General features: G+C 34.5%; 1 protein-coding gene across 1 annotated transcript in view; it reads left to right on the top strand.

Annotated features, from left to right (window-relative positions):
- TMPRSS2 (transmembrane serine protease 2) overlaps positions 1–14,875 on the top strand; it is a 90,147-nt gene that overhangs the window by 35,436 nt on the left and 39,836 nt on the right. Inside the window, exons 4-5 of the mRNA XM_044670314.1 lie at positions 10,269–10,388; positions 12,620–12,749. Coding sequence (XP_044526249.1) covers positions 10,269–10,388; positions 12,620–12,749 — 250 coding nt within the window. The remainder of the gene's footprint in view (positions 1–10,268; positions 10,389–12,619; positions 12,750–14,875) is intronic.

Raw genomic sequence — 14,875 nt, 5'->3', positions numbered from 1 at the left:
GTGATACCTCAGAGTTGTTTTGATTTGCATTTCTCTAATTATTAGAGATTTGGAACACTTTCTCATGTGCTTATTGATACTTTTGATTTCTTTACCTGAAAATTGCCTATTCATGTCTCTTGCCCATTTATCAATTGGGGAATGGCTTGATTTTTTATACAATTGGTTTAACTCCTTGTATATTTGAGTAATTAGACCCCTGTCAGAGTTTTTCATTATAAAGATTTTTTCCCAGTTTGTTGTTTCCCTTCTGATTTTGACTACATTGTTTTTGTTTGTACAAAAACTTTTTAGTTTAATATAATCAAAACCATTTAATTTACATTTTGTGATTTTCTCTAACTCTTGCTTGGTTTTAAAGTCTTTTCTTTCCCAGAGATCTGACAAGTATACTATTCTGTGTTCACTTAACTTGTTTATAGTTTCCCTCTTTATATTCAAGTCGTTCACCCATTCTGAATTTATCTTGGTGTAGAGTGTGAGATGTTGATCTAGACCTAATCTCTCCCATATTGTTTTCCAAATTTCCCAGCAGCTTTTGTCAAATAGTGGATTCATGTCCAAAAAGTTGGGCTCTTTGGGTTTATCATACACTGTCTTGCTGATGTCATGTATCCCAAGTCTATTCCATTGATCCTCCTCTCTATCTCTTAGCCAGTACCATCCTTAGGGTGATTTTTAAAACTCCTTCTCAGAAAGGGCTTGAAGGACCAAGTAGTGAAATTGTTGGGAGGTAAAACTGTCACTGTGGAGCTATCGAGTTTGTGTTTTTACTTGGGGAAAAAAATGGGATCTTTCAGCTGACTTGGTGGTAATTCTGAGTCCCTGGTGAGGGATAAGGAAATAAAATTTTTGCCTCTGTGAAATAAGGGGCCAGTTCAGTTGCAAAAGCTGCTAAGGAGGATAAGATTATATATTAATCCTCTGATATAACTCTTAGATAGAGGAAGTTTTTAATTAGTTTTTAATTTTAATTTTTATTTAGAAGTAAGTACCGAGTTGGTGATGAAATTGGGAGAGAAATAGGAATCAATTTAAATCCTGGTAGAGATGGCAAACAAGAGACACTTATGCCTTATAGACACTTTATTCAATTGATTTACAGTTAAGAATTGTGCTGTGCCATCATCTGTGAAGTGACCTTAATGTTCCTGTTGCTGCTTCTGCTCACTGTCACAGTCTTGCATTAGTAGAAGATTCTTTGATTGTTCTAGGAGTGTCATCCTTTTATGCTCTGACCTTGCTATTCCTAGTGTTGTTCTGCTTCATTGGCCAATCGTGATCACTGCATTAGGAGACCTACTGTGAATTGCAAAGATATTAGCACAACTTTCCACATGGACCAGATTGTTGAGATCTGACACTTGGTTCCTTCTGAAAGCAGGAAAAAAAGCATAAAATTTCTCACTTTTGTCTTCCTTCTCTCACCCCCTTTTCTTTCTTTTCCTTTTTGCTGATACTTTAGGGGTAGGTGCTATAATTAAACAACAACAACAACAACAACAACAACAACAACAACCTTTACTTTCTGGCTTAGAAGATTTTTGTGTATTGGTTCCAAGGCAGAAGAGTGGTAAGGTTTAGGCACTGGAGGTTAAGTAACTTGCCCAGGGTCACAGAGTGATGAAGTGTGTGAGGCCAAATTTGAACCCAGGGCCTTCTTTTTTTAAGCCTGGATCTCTATCTACTGAGCCACCTACCTGCTCCCTTAGACTATAATTTTTATTTCTTTTTCTTTTCCTTTAGCATTGTTTATACTAAGGAGATTGGTGGTATTTAAATGGTGTAAGGTCCCTTGGATTAGATTCTTAGGATTTAGCACTATGGGACAGAGTATGATAAGAACAGGATTTCACTTTCTGCTTGCAACAGGATTGCAAGAGAAATTTTCAAGTAGTAATTTGATTTCTCTGAAAGGTACCTAAACTGTTCCTGGACCTGTTTGACTCCTGCTTCCCTTAAAAAGTCCTATCTAAAGGATTGTGTCCCTATGACTTGATGAATTTCAAAGATCATATAAACCACCATACCTTATTCTGTTGGCCAAAGACAAATCAGAGATAAGGTGGTTGTATCTAAGTATGCCAAGTTCCACTGTATCTTTGTTACATATAATTTTAAATTATTGCTTTTATTCAATTGACTATTTCCCTCCCAAATCAAACCTCAACAAAGTATTAGTTAGGCCTTCTCTTAATGATTAGTAATAAGTTAGATTTCTTACTTTGAAAGATGTCCTTTTATATCTTTTGATAATTTATTTTTGAGGAATGGCCATAATTCTTTTGAAACTTAAATTTTGCATAGATACGATACCTTTATTGGATAAATTTTCTGTAAATATTTTTTCTTTCCTTTTAATGACAGTTTAATGTGTTAATAGTTAAAACTATCCATTTAATCTTTTTTTTTTAAACCCTTGTACTTCGTTGTATTGTCTCATAGGTGGAAGAGTGGTAAGGGTGGGCAATGGGGGTCAAGTGACTTGCCCAGGGTCACACAGCTGGGAAGTGGCTGAGGCTGGGTTTGAACCTAGGACCTCCTGTCTCTAGGCCTGACTCTCACTCCACTGAGCTACCCAGCTGCCCCCCTATCCATTTAATCTTATGTGATTCTCTTTATCCTTTGGTCATAAATGCTTTTCTTCTATCAATAGATATGAAAGGTAATTCCTTCCCTTCTCCACTAATTTGCAAATGATGTCATCTTTTGTGTCTAATTAATGTATCTAATTGAGGGTTAGATCATCTTGTTACATAGCGTGAGGTATGGAACAATACATAATGGTTCCCGGATTTTTTTCCAAGTTTCTCAGCAGTTTTTGTGAGCTAGTAAGTCCTTCCCCTAATAAGTAGGATATTTATTTGAGTTTACCAAACTCTATACTAATATGTATGTTTGTTTCTATGATGTTATTTACATTATCTGTTATAATGATTGGCATCTTTATTTTTTAACTAGTGCCAATTTGAATATGACTGCATTGTAGTATAGTTTGAGCCCTGTATTGTTAGTTCCTCCTTTCCTCAAAAAAAATTTTTTTTTAAAACCCTTACCTTCCATCTTGGAGTCAATACTGTGAATTGGCTCCAAGGCAGAAGAGTGGTAAGGGCTAGGCAATAGGGGGTCAAGTGACTTGCCCAGGGTCACACAGCTGGGAAGTGTCTGAGGGCAGATTTGTACCTAGAACTCTTGGAAGTAGGTGATATTATCATCCCATTTTACAGATGTGGAAACTGAGACAAAGAGGAATTGAGTGATTTGCCCAAGTTCACATAGTTGATAAGTGACAGTTCAAATTCGAACTCAAGTCTTCCAGATTTCCTTTCCAGCTCTATTCTAAACTCATAGTAATGACTTGTTGTTCTGTGAATACTTGATAGAATTCACTTTTAAATCCATGTGTCCTTGGATTTTTTTTCCCTTTGGCAGTTAATTCATAAGTTGTCGCATCTCTTTTTCTTAGGTTACTTAAATAGTCATTCTCTTCTGTTAATCTAAGCATTTTTTATGTTTTAAAATTTAGTTCCATTTTCTCTTTTTTGTTTTCATGTAATTGGGCAAAAATTTTGTTAATTTTCTTTACTTCTACTTTAATTATTGAGAATCCTTTTAAAATTTTTGTAAGAATCATTTCATTTTTCTCATTTTTAAAATTAGATGTGCAATTTATCTTATTTTATTATTTAAAAACCAATATAAAAATAAAGCTCCCTGTTTATCAGTTCAGTAAGTTTTTTTTGGCTTACAGTTCTATTAATTTCTTTTTTAATTTTCAGAATTTCTATTTTGTGTTTACTTTAAAAGATTTTTTTTTGTCATCTACCCAATTCACTGATTCTTTTTTCCAAAAGTGTTGTTTAAACACAAATTAATTTTTTTTTCTTAGAATTGCTTTAGGTGCAACTTATAAATTTTGGTATATTGCCTCATTATTGTAATTTTCTTAGATGAAATTTTTTATATACTTTTTCTTTTACACACTAATTCTCTAAAATTATGTTACTCTATTTAATTTTTCAATTATTACTTTATATTGAATATCTTATTCCATTGTAAATAAATATTTCATATTTTATTTTTTCAATTTTTGATGAGACCTTTATGCTTCCTCACTTTTATGTAGTTAATTTTTTTTAAAGGGTGCCTGTGTATGTGTGAGAATCATCAAAACTTCCTTTCTGTTCCTAATTCAGTAATCTTCAGAGATCTATTTTTCAATTTCTTCTATGGTTCTATTTAGAGCCTTAATTTTCTTGTTTATCTTTTGTTTGGATTTATCTACAACTGACTGTATATTTCTCCTTTATAATTTACTAAGATTTTCCTTTAAAATTTAAATACTATGCAATTTAGTGCATATATAGTGTTGATATTGTTTCATCACCTTTAATGCTTTTAAAAATATTTTCTCAGATTATCTCTTTTATCATGTCTTTATTTCCTATAACCTTACTTTTAATTGGGATTGCCTTCTTTTTTGACTTCATATAAAGCATAATTGATTTTGTTCCAGTCCCTCATTTTAACTTTCTGAATTTTTTTATTTCTTTTTCTTTTTACATTCTTACTTTCCATCTTAGAATCAATACTGTTTATTGATTCCAAGGCAGAAGAACAGTAAGGGTGAGGCAAATGGTGTTAAGTGACTTGCCCAGAGTCACACAGCTAGGAAGTGTTTGAGGCTAGATTTAAACCTCAGGTCTCTAGACTTGGCTCTCAGTCTGCCACCTATCTTTATGTTTCAAGTTGTGTTTCTTATAAACAGCATATTGTTGAATTGTCTTTTAAAATTCATTTTGCTTTGGTTTTTATTTTATCAGTGTGTTAATCCCATTTTCTCTAATGTTTATAACTATTGACTATTTGTTTCTTTAAATCCTATACTCTTGTTCATTTATCCATTTTTGCTTCTTTGCTTTCAACTTTTCACTTTTCTACAAATAATAAGAAAGTTTAAAGAGAGGGAGTTTACTTGTTACTTATGATATATTACTGAAATTTTGCTCTATTTCCTTTATTCCTTTCTGCCTCTGATGACAGGTTTAAATATTTCCTCCTTTTCACATTCCTTGCTTCCATGGTGGAATTTGTCTTGCTGATCAGTAATCCTGTGACTAACCATGTCATGCTTTCTCTATTAAATCACTCTATCATCTTTTTTCTCTCCCATTTCTTTTTTTTGCGTGTTTATTAATTTTCGTACCTTAGGTTCTCCCTCTGTCTCTCTCTTTGTGTATGTTGAATTTAATTTCTCTTTTTTGAGTCAAATGAAAATGAAGTTTATGGGACGCCCATTATCTGAATACTTTTCATCTTGTATAGCTCTATTATGTGATTGGTGATCTCATTTCTTCCTTTTTCCTTCCTCCCAGTATAGCTACTTATTCCTCTCATTTCTCTACCAATACTTATCAAAACAGAACAAAATCATTTCCAGTTCCTTATTTATCTTCTTTTCTTTCTCTTTTCTTCCTTTTTAGCAGGCAAACAAATTATTTCCATATTGCTATTTAATTGAACAAATAAATGTACCTCTCTTTTTCCTGTATTTCCATTTCATAATGTCTACTCAGTTCTGATCTAACTTTTGGTTAAATTTGACTAAGTTTGAAGGGAGTATAGTAAGTTTCCCCATCATTATAATTTTACTATCTAATTCTTCCCATTTGTTTTTAACTTTCATTTTAGACATATTATATAATAATAATATAATTTTTTCCTGATTTCTCATTGTTATGTCTATACCTACTATAGCCTTATTGAAATTGAATTTCCTACCTCTCCTTTATTGAGTTCAGCTGAAGCACAATAAATTGTTTTCCAGCCTCTCATCTTTAACTCTTTGTGAATCTTTGTGTTTTAGGTGTATTCTTATGCCTCCTTCCAACATTTAAGTTTGTTTTTCTTATAGCTTTTTCCTTACCTATCCTTTCCTTCTTCTTAGAATCCTCTCTATCCTGGATTGTTCCTGTCCCCTGTGATAATTAGATTAAATCTACACTGCCTATCTTTAGATTTAGTCACCAAAGGTGAAAACATCTCCATTTTTGGGTGTTCTGTAACTCATGTGTGCTAGAGTAACAAATCAGAGTTTACTGACTGTCTTGTGGGCAGTCCTAAGAAAAGCGTCTGCTGTGATTGGACATGTAAACTAAGAGGAGGCCACAGGAAGTAACGCAAAAGAGGCTCCTTTAAAAAGAGACCTCAGCCAGCTGGACTGGGGCTTCTGATTTGTGAATGGGACCTAAGGATCTCTGCTGGTCCCTGACCGGAGCATTCCACGTGGTGAAAGTAAGACTGAATCTTCCTGAACTTCTCTGAAGGAACTTCTCTTTTAATAGAGACTCTGTGACTGAAGCTTTTGCTTCATTTGTCTCCTGGCCCTTTGGCCTCTTGACCTCTGGCCCTCTGACTTTCCTCGGCTGAGAGTTAATTAGCTCTACCTAGATTAAACTAGGGAATCTGAGCAAATTACCTACTGTTTTAGATTACTTATCCTATCTTATCCTCTCTCTTATTTCCTTATTTCTTCTTCCTATTCTCAGTTGTAAATAAATTTTCAGAAAAGTCATTTTAACTTGAGATTATTCCTTAATTAGGGATTGATAAATCCCCTGGGCGACCAATCTTTTAATATTTACCCAAAAGCACCTTTTTCCCCTTACACTCCTTCTATTTCCTTTTTGAGATGAATGCTTTTCTATAACAAAATGTCAATGGTGTGAGTGTGACTAGGTATGTACAATTCCATTCAATCTAAATGTAGTTCATTGGTTGCCTATTCCCTGTACCCTTTTTTTCTGTGACCATATACACTTAATCTTATGTACCTTTTTTATATGATAGTGATTTCTTTCCTCTTCTTCCTCTTTTCTTCTCCAATATAGTACTATGTTCCTCTTTTTTTGAGTGCTCTAAGACCATTAAAACATAACAAAACTATTCACAGACCCTATGTCATCTTTACTTTTCTCTATGACCCTTAAGGAAATTAGGAATCTGAGAAGACATATTAAAATTTCTCTATTAACATGTAAAAATCCATCAGCTATTATATCCCTTCTAGTTTAAACAAATACATGTTTCTTTCTGTGTTTCTTTTACTGATTGCATTTTTTCCTAGTATATACTTATTTCTCATATTTTCTTCAAGAATGTCTGGAAATCCATCATTCTAGTAGAGGTTCATTACCTTTTACCCCCAAAGTATTCTACTTTGATTTGTCAGTAAGTTATTCTATTTTGTGGTAAGTCTTTTATCTCTTGTCTTTTGGAATATTGTTTTTTAAACTTTATAGGTTTTTTTTTTGGTTTGTTTTTGAGTATCCTTGGTATTTGACTTCCTCCTTTTTTTGTCATTTTTGTAGAATTTTTTTCTTTGACAAAGAAGCAAGGAGTTTGGCAAGGACAATATTGGAGCTTTTATTTTGAGGTTTCTTTTAATGACCTGGTGTTGGATTCTTTTTATTTTCACTATTCCTTTTGGTTCTAAGAGTTCTGGGTAGTTTTAATGTATAATTAAAAAATATGATATGCAGACTTTTTCTGATGATGGTTTTCAGATTGTCTGAAAATTACGAGGACTTGTGCCAGACAGGTCATTGTGTCAGAGGAGAGAAGGGGGAATATCTGAGGGATGTTATGAAGGTGAAACAGACCATGGCAACAGATTGGATATAGGAGTGACAGAGAGTGAGGTGCTGGGGATGAAACCTAGTTTCTGAACCTAGGTGATTGGGAGGACAATCCCCTGACAATAATAAGGGAATTTGGATGTGGAGGAAGATTTGTAGGGAAAGAAAATGAATTCAGTTTTGAATATGTTGAATTTAAGATGTCTAATAGACAAGTGGAAATGTGATTCTGGAGGTTAAAAGAAAGGTTAGCTCTAATATAATCAAAACCATAGGAACTGATAAACTTAAGTGAAATAGCATAGAGGGGCAGCTGGGTAGCTCAGTGGCTTGAGTCAGGCCTAGAGACGGAAGGTCCTAGGTTCAAATCCGACCTCAGCCACTTCCCAGCTATGTGACCCTGGGCAAGTCACTTGACCCCCATTGCCTACCCATACCACTCTTCCACCTATGAGCCAAGACATAGAAGTTAAGGGTTTTTTAAAAATTAAAAAAAAAAAAAAAAGAAATAGCATAGAGGAAGAAGAGAAGAAGTCCCAAGAAAGAGCCACATAGGATGACCACAGACAGAGTTAACTGGTTGAAGATTTTATTTTTGTTTTGCCTTTTCTAGTCCAAATATTATCCTTTTTGGTTAAGATAAGTGGAATTACAGCTCTTTACCAAGATTACTTTTGTAATATTGGAATTGCCCAATTTTTGTTTTATTTAAATGCTCTAGAACTAGAAAAAAATTTAAAATCTGATATAGTGTATGTCATGGACTATTTCTCTCTTTCTGACCTTTGGCTTACAGTATACTTTAATTCAAATAGAACTACTGATTGTATTTTTTAAGGGTGGGATTTGTGCAAGGGGGATGGGAGAAAAGGAGCCAGAGAAGGAGTTGCTGACAGTAGGTGACAGTTGAGACCAGAGAGAATTCTGGGAAATTCTCCAGAGGAGGAAGGAGGAAGGAGGGAAAGAAGGCTTCTGGCATAGGGCTTGGGAGGAGAGAGGAGGAGGACTTCCCAGCTCTGATCCAGTCCTGAGGGCTTCCTGAGGATTTTTCTTTGGAAATTAAAACCCTGATTCCTTGATCAAAGCCATCCCTTCATATTTCATCCATCAAGACTTCAACCATCCAGACAGCTAAGTGTTTGGACTCCATTTTGGGAGCGATCTCTTAGTCTCCTTCTCCCATCACCCAACCTTGCTGAGAGACCCTTTTAGTCAAAAACTTAAAACTATAGAAAAAGATAGAAACAGAAAAATAGAAATAGAAACAGAAAGAGAAGGGAGGAGGTGGGAGAAGCTTAGGAGTGGGAGCCATTAAGGTTCCCACCTAAGCGACGGACTCCATAGGAATAGAGAAGAGGGCACCCCAAAATCCCTCTGCCCTTCACCCCTTTCCCCAATCCCTGAATTGTGAATAATAAAAGCTATTCATTAGTCAGATGGCATTCTGGAGTGCCTGGGAGACAACAAGGGAGAAGGGAACCACAGCTTGGTCTGACTGACCTAGGGGGATGCTTGTGTAAACCCCACCCTCATTTAGAATTGGATTGGTGTACCACATACCTCATCTTATAGGGAAGCCTTGCCCCCAACTCCTGTGGGGTGGCACGACCATCCAGGTCACCCAGTTTTGGGGTAACACCCCCTTGAAGTTTCCCAGTGTATATTCAGCCCCAGGGGAGAGCTGGGAGAGAGACTCACTACATTGACTCTCTCTCTCTCTCTCTCTCTCTCTCTCTCTCTCTCTCTCTCTCTCTCTCTCTCTCTCTCTCTCTTTCTCCTCTTATCAAACATTGGTTACTGGCTTCCCTTTATTGTTACAATTTCCATTTGATCTTCACCAAAATTTTTTTTCCTACCTTGCTTTCCTTCCTTGGTTTCTGGATTTTTTCAGAGGACAATGCCTGTTTTGTCTATTATATTTCTACTTCTCTTGTCCCTCCCCCATTTTCTTTTAGCTTTCCTCTTCCTTTTGAATAAGTGATGTACTTCCAAAATCTAATATAGCTCTCCTTTGGTTAGTTATGCCTTATAAAGTCAAATTTTCTGTGTTGCATTTAAATCATCCTTCACCTACTTTTCCATTTATGTATAGAAAACTGGACATTAGTTTAGATTATTGGACCATTTGGGGTAAATTTATATAAATCTCTCCTATAACTCTTCTTTTACATCTAGTCTATCACTTGATAAATATGTGACTCTTTACGACCTTTATCTTTTTGATTTGATAATTTTGATAAGATTTGAAAATGTTTTAATAGAAATATTTCCAGCTTTGAAATCTATACCATACTTATATGAAGCAGTGTAGAATTTTTATTAGTAAATACAAACAATGCAATTTATTAGTAAATGTGAACAATTAGCCAATAACAACAAAAAATGTCCTTTCTTAATATTGAGGGTGATGCTTTGTCTGGCAACATGAAAATATTTAACATGTTTTCCCACTAGTATTGACTGCCTTATTTCTTTTAATGGAAGACCTACTATGTTATTATACTTCTACATTTGCTAAAATGATATACATCATTAAGAGAGAGGAGCAATATATGTTGTAGAATTTGTGATTTACTACTTTTTTCCTTATTGAGTTTCATATGTGCATTTCATTTGTTTCTTATCCCTCAGTGAAAAATAGCTGCCCAAATTCTGGAATAGAATGTGGAACCTCAGGAACTTGTATTAGTCCAACTAACTGGTGCGATGGAATATCACATTGTCCCAGTGGTGAAGATGAGAACCACTGTGGTAAGTATGTTTAGAAAATAATAATATGAAGGATTGGCATGTGTAGGACCTCCTTATCTCTTAGAAAATTTCCTATTATATAGAAAGAGCCACTACTAGAGGGCTCCCCATTAAGTGATTTTTTTTCCCCCCGCAGTGTGACAGATTCACAAAGATGGTCTATTATTAACCTGTAGGAGGACTATGATTTGTAGTAGTGGAAAAGTTCTATCAAGGATCTAGGATTTCAAGGATAAGAAGGAGAATGAGTTAGGAGAGTATTCTAATTGTAAGTGGTTAAAAAAATCCCATTGTTTGAAACTCTTAAGTGGACAATTAATAAACAGATTACAGAGCTAAAAGACAGAATTTGTTCAAAGTAGATGTCTTTACATTTATTTTAGACATTTGCTTTTCAAGATGATGTTACATTATATATTGTGGAAAAATGATTAGTTAGAGCAAGGAATAATGCTTATTAATAATTATTGTTAGTGGTTAGTATACTACTAACTAACATAGTATTGGTTAATATAAAAGTTACTATTAGCAATATAATAATATTAATAATTAGTAGTTATTGAAAATATTTTAAACAAGTTGTTTAATTCAGTATAACCTGATAAATGTTGAATGATATTCCAGAAACTCTTAATAATTTTGTTAGGTATTCTTTTAGTGAGTATTCAGATAAGTCTGTTCTTTGTTTTTGGAGAAAGACTTACTTTTTGTACTCTTTTTACACTGCTAATTGTGGTTGACATTTCAAAATTGGAAATATGTTTATAAATCTACACAGACATTGACACACATAAGTATATACATATATTTAACTTTTTTCCCTATTCCAAGCATATGAAAACACTTCTCAGCAAGGTTAAGCTTTCCCCTCAGATCTTATTTGACTAGCAGGGACTAAAAGAAGTCGTGTGGCCTGTTGCATTGCTCCCTTATGGCCCTTCTCTTTCTTAACACTAACACTTCCAGTGAATTAACTTAGTCTTTGGGAAATGATAGAGGCTTTTCTCTTCTCCTTTGTCCTATTCCTGAAAATAGTCTAGGCATCCTACTTTTAAGTACTTTTAACACATTTTACCATTAAGCAACTGCAATTAATAAGAACTAAATGTAACAAATGAAAAGGAAGATATAAGTGGTATAGAAATCTTTGTAAATTCTGATCCTAAATGCAGATTTAAGGCTTTGTTCTTTCTTAGTTCTTTTTTTTCTTATCATCTTGTCTTCTTTCTTTACCATTTAATAATGTTGCCTAGAGTCAGCCAGCTGTTCTGCTTAGCTAGATGTTGGATTAAATTCTAAGATGTTGTACATCCCTTTTGGCAGAGCTTTTAGGTATTAATTCTACTAGAATCTGTTTCACTTATCATTTGTTTCTTCCATATTTGTGTTCAGGTACTCATAGATAGATGACTTTTTCACCCCCTAGTCTAGGACTCTTTTATCCAAGACGAGGCAATGGACCCTGTCTTTGCTCTCTGGATGAGAATGATAATTCTCTGGAAGGTCATGAGAGATCTTTCTTCTCTTTCTGCAGACCTTCCTTCCTTCACTTTTTGTGAAATCTTAGTAGTCTGATTCCTATATTCTTTCTTTTTCTTGACATTGGCCCATTCTCTTTGACCTGCTTTATTTGCTAGAAGCAAATATCCTACCAAGGTTATAATGACTAGCTCTGCCTATGGAAATGAAATTATTTCTTTCCTGTATTTGAAAAGGGATTGATTTCTGGCTCATTGGCTTTGCTGAGACATATGCTCACCAGAAAACAATGTCCTGAGGGATGGTAATAACACTTACCTTCCAGAATTGTTGTGAAGATCAAATGAAATAATATTGTAATGTTCCTAGCATGGTATCTGGTACAAAGCTTTAATGATGCTTGCTTCCTTTCTCGTGATTCTACAGATGAGGAAACTAAGGTGCATAGAGGTTAAGTGATATAAACATAATGATACAGCAATACTGAGACTCTACCCTAGGTCTTATAACTGCAACTACAATGACAATACACCATGCCAATTTGCATAAGTCAATTTTACTTTCTAGTTTTTAGTTTCTCATGCAAAATGCAAGATTTGGATATGTTGATCTCTTAAGAGAACTTTCAGCACTTGCATTCTACAGATCTCCAAAACTAAGGGTTTTAAATTACTTAGACATATCTAAGAGAAAAGAATTAAGCCCAAATCATTATAAAACCCATTAAAACAAATCTTTATTTTCAAATACAGTTCGCCTCTATGGACCAAAATTTATCCTTCAGATTTACTCATCTCATAACAAATCCTGGTATCCTGTGTGCCAAGATGATTGGAATGATAACTATGGGAGGATAGCATGCAAAGACATGGGGTATAACATGTGAGTATGGCATACATATAATATGGAAGGAAAAAGATCAAATGTAATATGTCTGATGTCCTTGATTATGAATGGAGAGATGTTTGGGCATGTTTAGGTATGAGTGAGCCACAAATAGTTACTAAGATAAATTGATGTCCCTAATAAGGTTGTTGTCAGCAAGGACAACCAATTCACATTCTACCTTTGTTTTTAACACTTGAGGAAAGAGTTACCATGTGGAAGAGGATTAATTTGTTCTATTTCGTCCCAAATAATAGTGTAAGGAAAAATGACTAAAAGTTGCAGAGAAGATTAAGAAAAACTTTTTCTTTAAAAAAATATTTACTATCAGCCCAGATACCTCAGTCCTTCTATGCTCCCAACACCACAGAAGTTTTCACCCAACAAAAAGATATGCATATATATATTCTGTCTTTTGTGTTTCTGTTTTTCAGTTCCTTCTCTGGAGGTAAACATTCACAAAATGGTATGCTGGGTCTAAGGATATTCATAGTTATATAACTCTTTGGGCATATTTCCAAATTGCTCTCCAAAATAGATGGAGCAATTCTTAGTCCTACTGACAGTGTCATGTCTTAGTGTCCCCATTTTTCCACATCCCCTCCAACATTTGTCATTTTTCTTTTTGTCATTTTAACCAGTCTGATGGGTATGAGATATATCAGAATTGTTTTGACTTACATTTCACTAATCAGTGATTTAGAACATTTTTTTCATGTACCTATTTGGGGAAAGCTTTCTAATTAATGGAATTATCTAGCAGGGGAATGGCTTGGTTTTGAAGGTATTGGGTTTCCCATAATTGAAGGTTTAAAAATATTTTGTTTGTATTTTTTTTGTTTCAATATCACAATCTTCCTTCTCTTCACCCCAACTTTCTTTATTTCATTGTATTGAAAGACAAACCCAAAACTTCTGATGCAGTGAATAAATTTAACAATATAGTCAATATTCTCTCTTTTTAGTCTATCTTCTGTAAAGAAGGAGATAGCTCATTATCTTTTCTCTGGCATCTTCATTTGTTTATCTCTTACTCAGAATTTAACATTTTTCTTTCATTCTCTTAGTTCTGATTATTTTTCTCTTTGTCCTACTCATTTCACTTATTAGAGTGGCAAAAACTAGATTACCTATTATTAGGATTGTTATGATTAAAAATGATGAGGGCCGAGATCAAAAGGAAGAATAGTATTTTAATAAAAGCGATGCTGATAGAGATAAACTGACCACGTGCCTGTAAGAAACCTATTCTAACCTCATCTCAGCCATTTTCCTTCCTCCCTCCTCGAGCTCAGGTAACTAAAGAGGAAGTTCCAAGTCACTTCCTCCTAATTTCAAACAGTCCCTCACCTTGAATACGTCATCCAAAACAGGAAACCCATTAGGGATCACGGGAAATGTAGTTCCAAGTATCCCAAGTGATTTTAAATGACACAGGATGAAGTAGAGAGGTTGAAAGTGGCCTTGATTGTGGGATCATAAATATAGATCTAGAAGGGACCTCGAAGACTATCTTAAGTCTAAACCCTTAGTTTTTAATTTGAGATCTACTTTGGTTGTGACTTGCTCACATAACAAGTATAGAGGTAGAACTGATGAGCCTTAAAAGAGGAACTACCAGGGTTTTTAACTACACAGCCAGTATTTCTTCTTCTATATCATGCTGCCTCATTTTAGTGCCCCTTTCAGCTCTGAGATTCTCTGAAGTATTCATTAATAGCCTGTTCATGAGCATACTACTGTAATCTAACCTTTTTTATTGTTTCATCCTTCAATAACTTTGGGAACAGGGAAATTAGACATGCACACAAAGTTAAAAACTAATCAAAGGGATGTTTCAGAAAGCAATATTCCATTTTTAAATGATTGGTTCATACAAATGCTACATTCACTGAAGGAGAGAGATCTGGATTAGTATAGTCAGGCAAGGTTTTATGGAATTAATGGGATTTTAACTGGCCCTTGAAGGGCAAAACTTAAATTATAGATAATGGTTCAAACTAGGGCATAAAGCCAGGAATACAAAAGGCTTGTTCTGGTGAGTTAGATTAGTCAGGCTACAATGGAGAGTTTCTAAAGGAATATAATGAGAGATTCTTGAAAAGTAGGTTGAGGCCAGAAGT

The sequence above is a fragment of the Gracilinanus agilis genome, chromosome 3 (assembly GCF_016433145.1).
Source record: "Gracilinanus agilis isolate LMUSP501 chromosome 3, AgileGrace, whole genome shotgun sequence".
In the NCBI taxonomy this organism is placed as follows: domain Eukaryota; kingdom Metazoa; phylum Chordata; class Mammalia; order Didelphimorphia; family Didelphidae; genus Gracilinanus; species Gracilinanus agilis.
The sequence above is the reverse complement of the archived record's forward strand: the minus strand, read 5'-3'. Positions and strand labels throughout refer to the sequence as shown.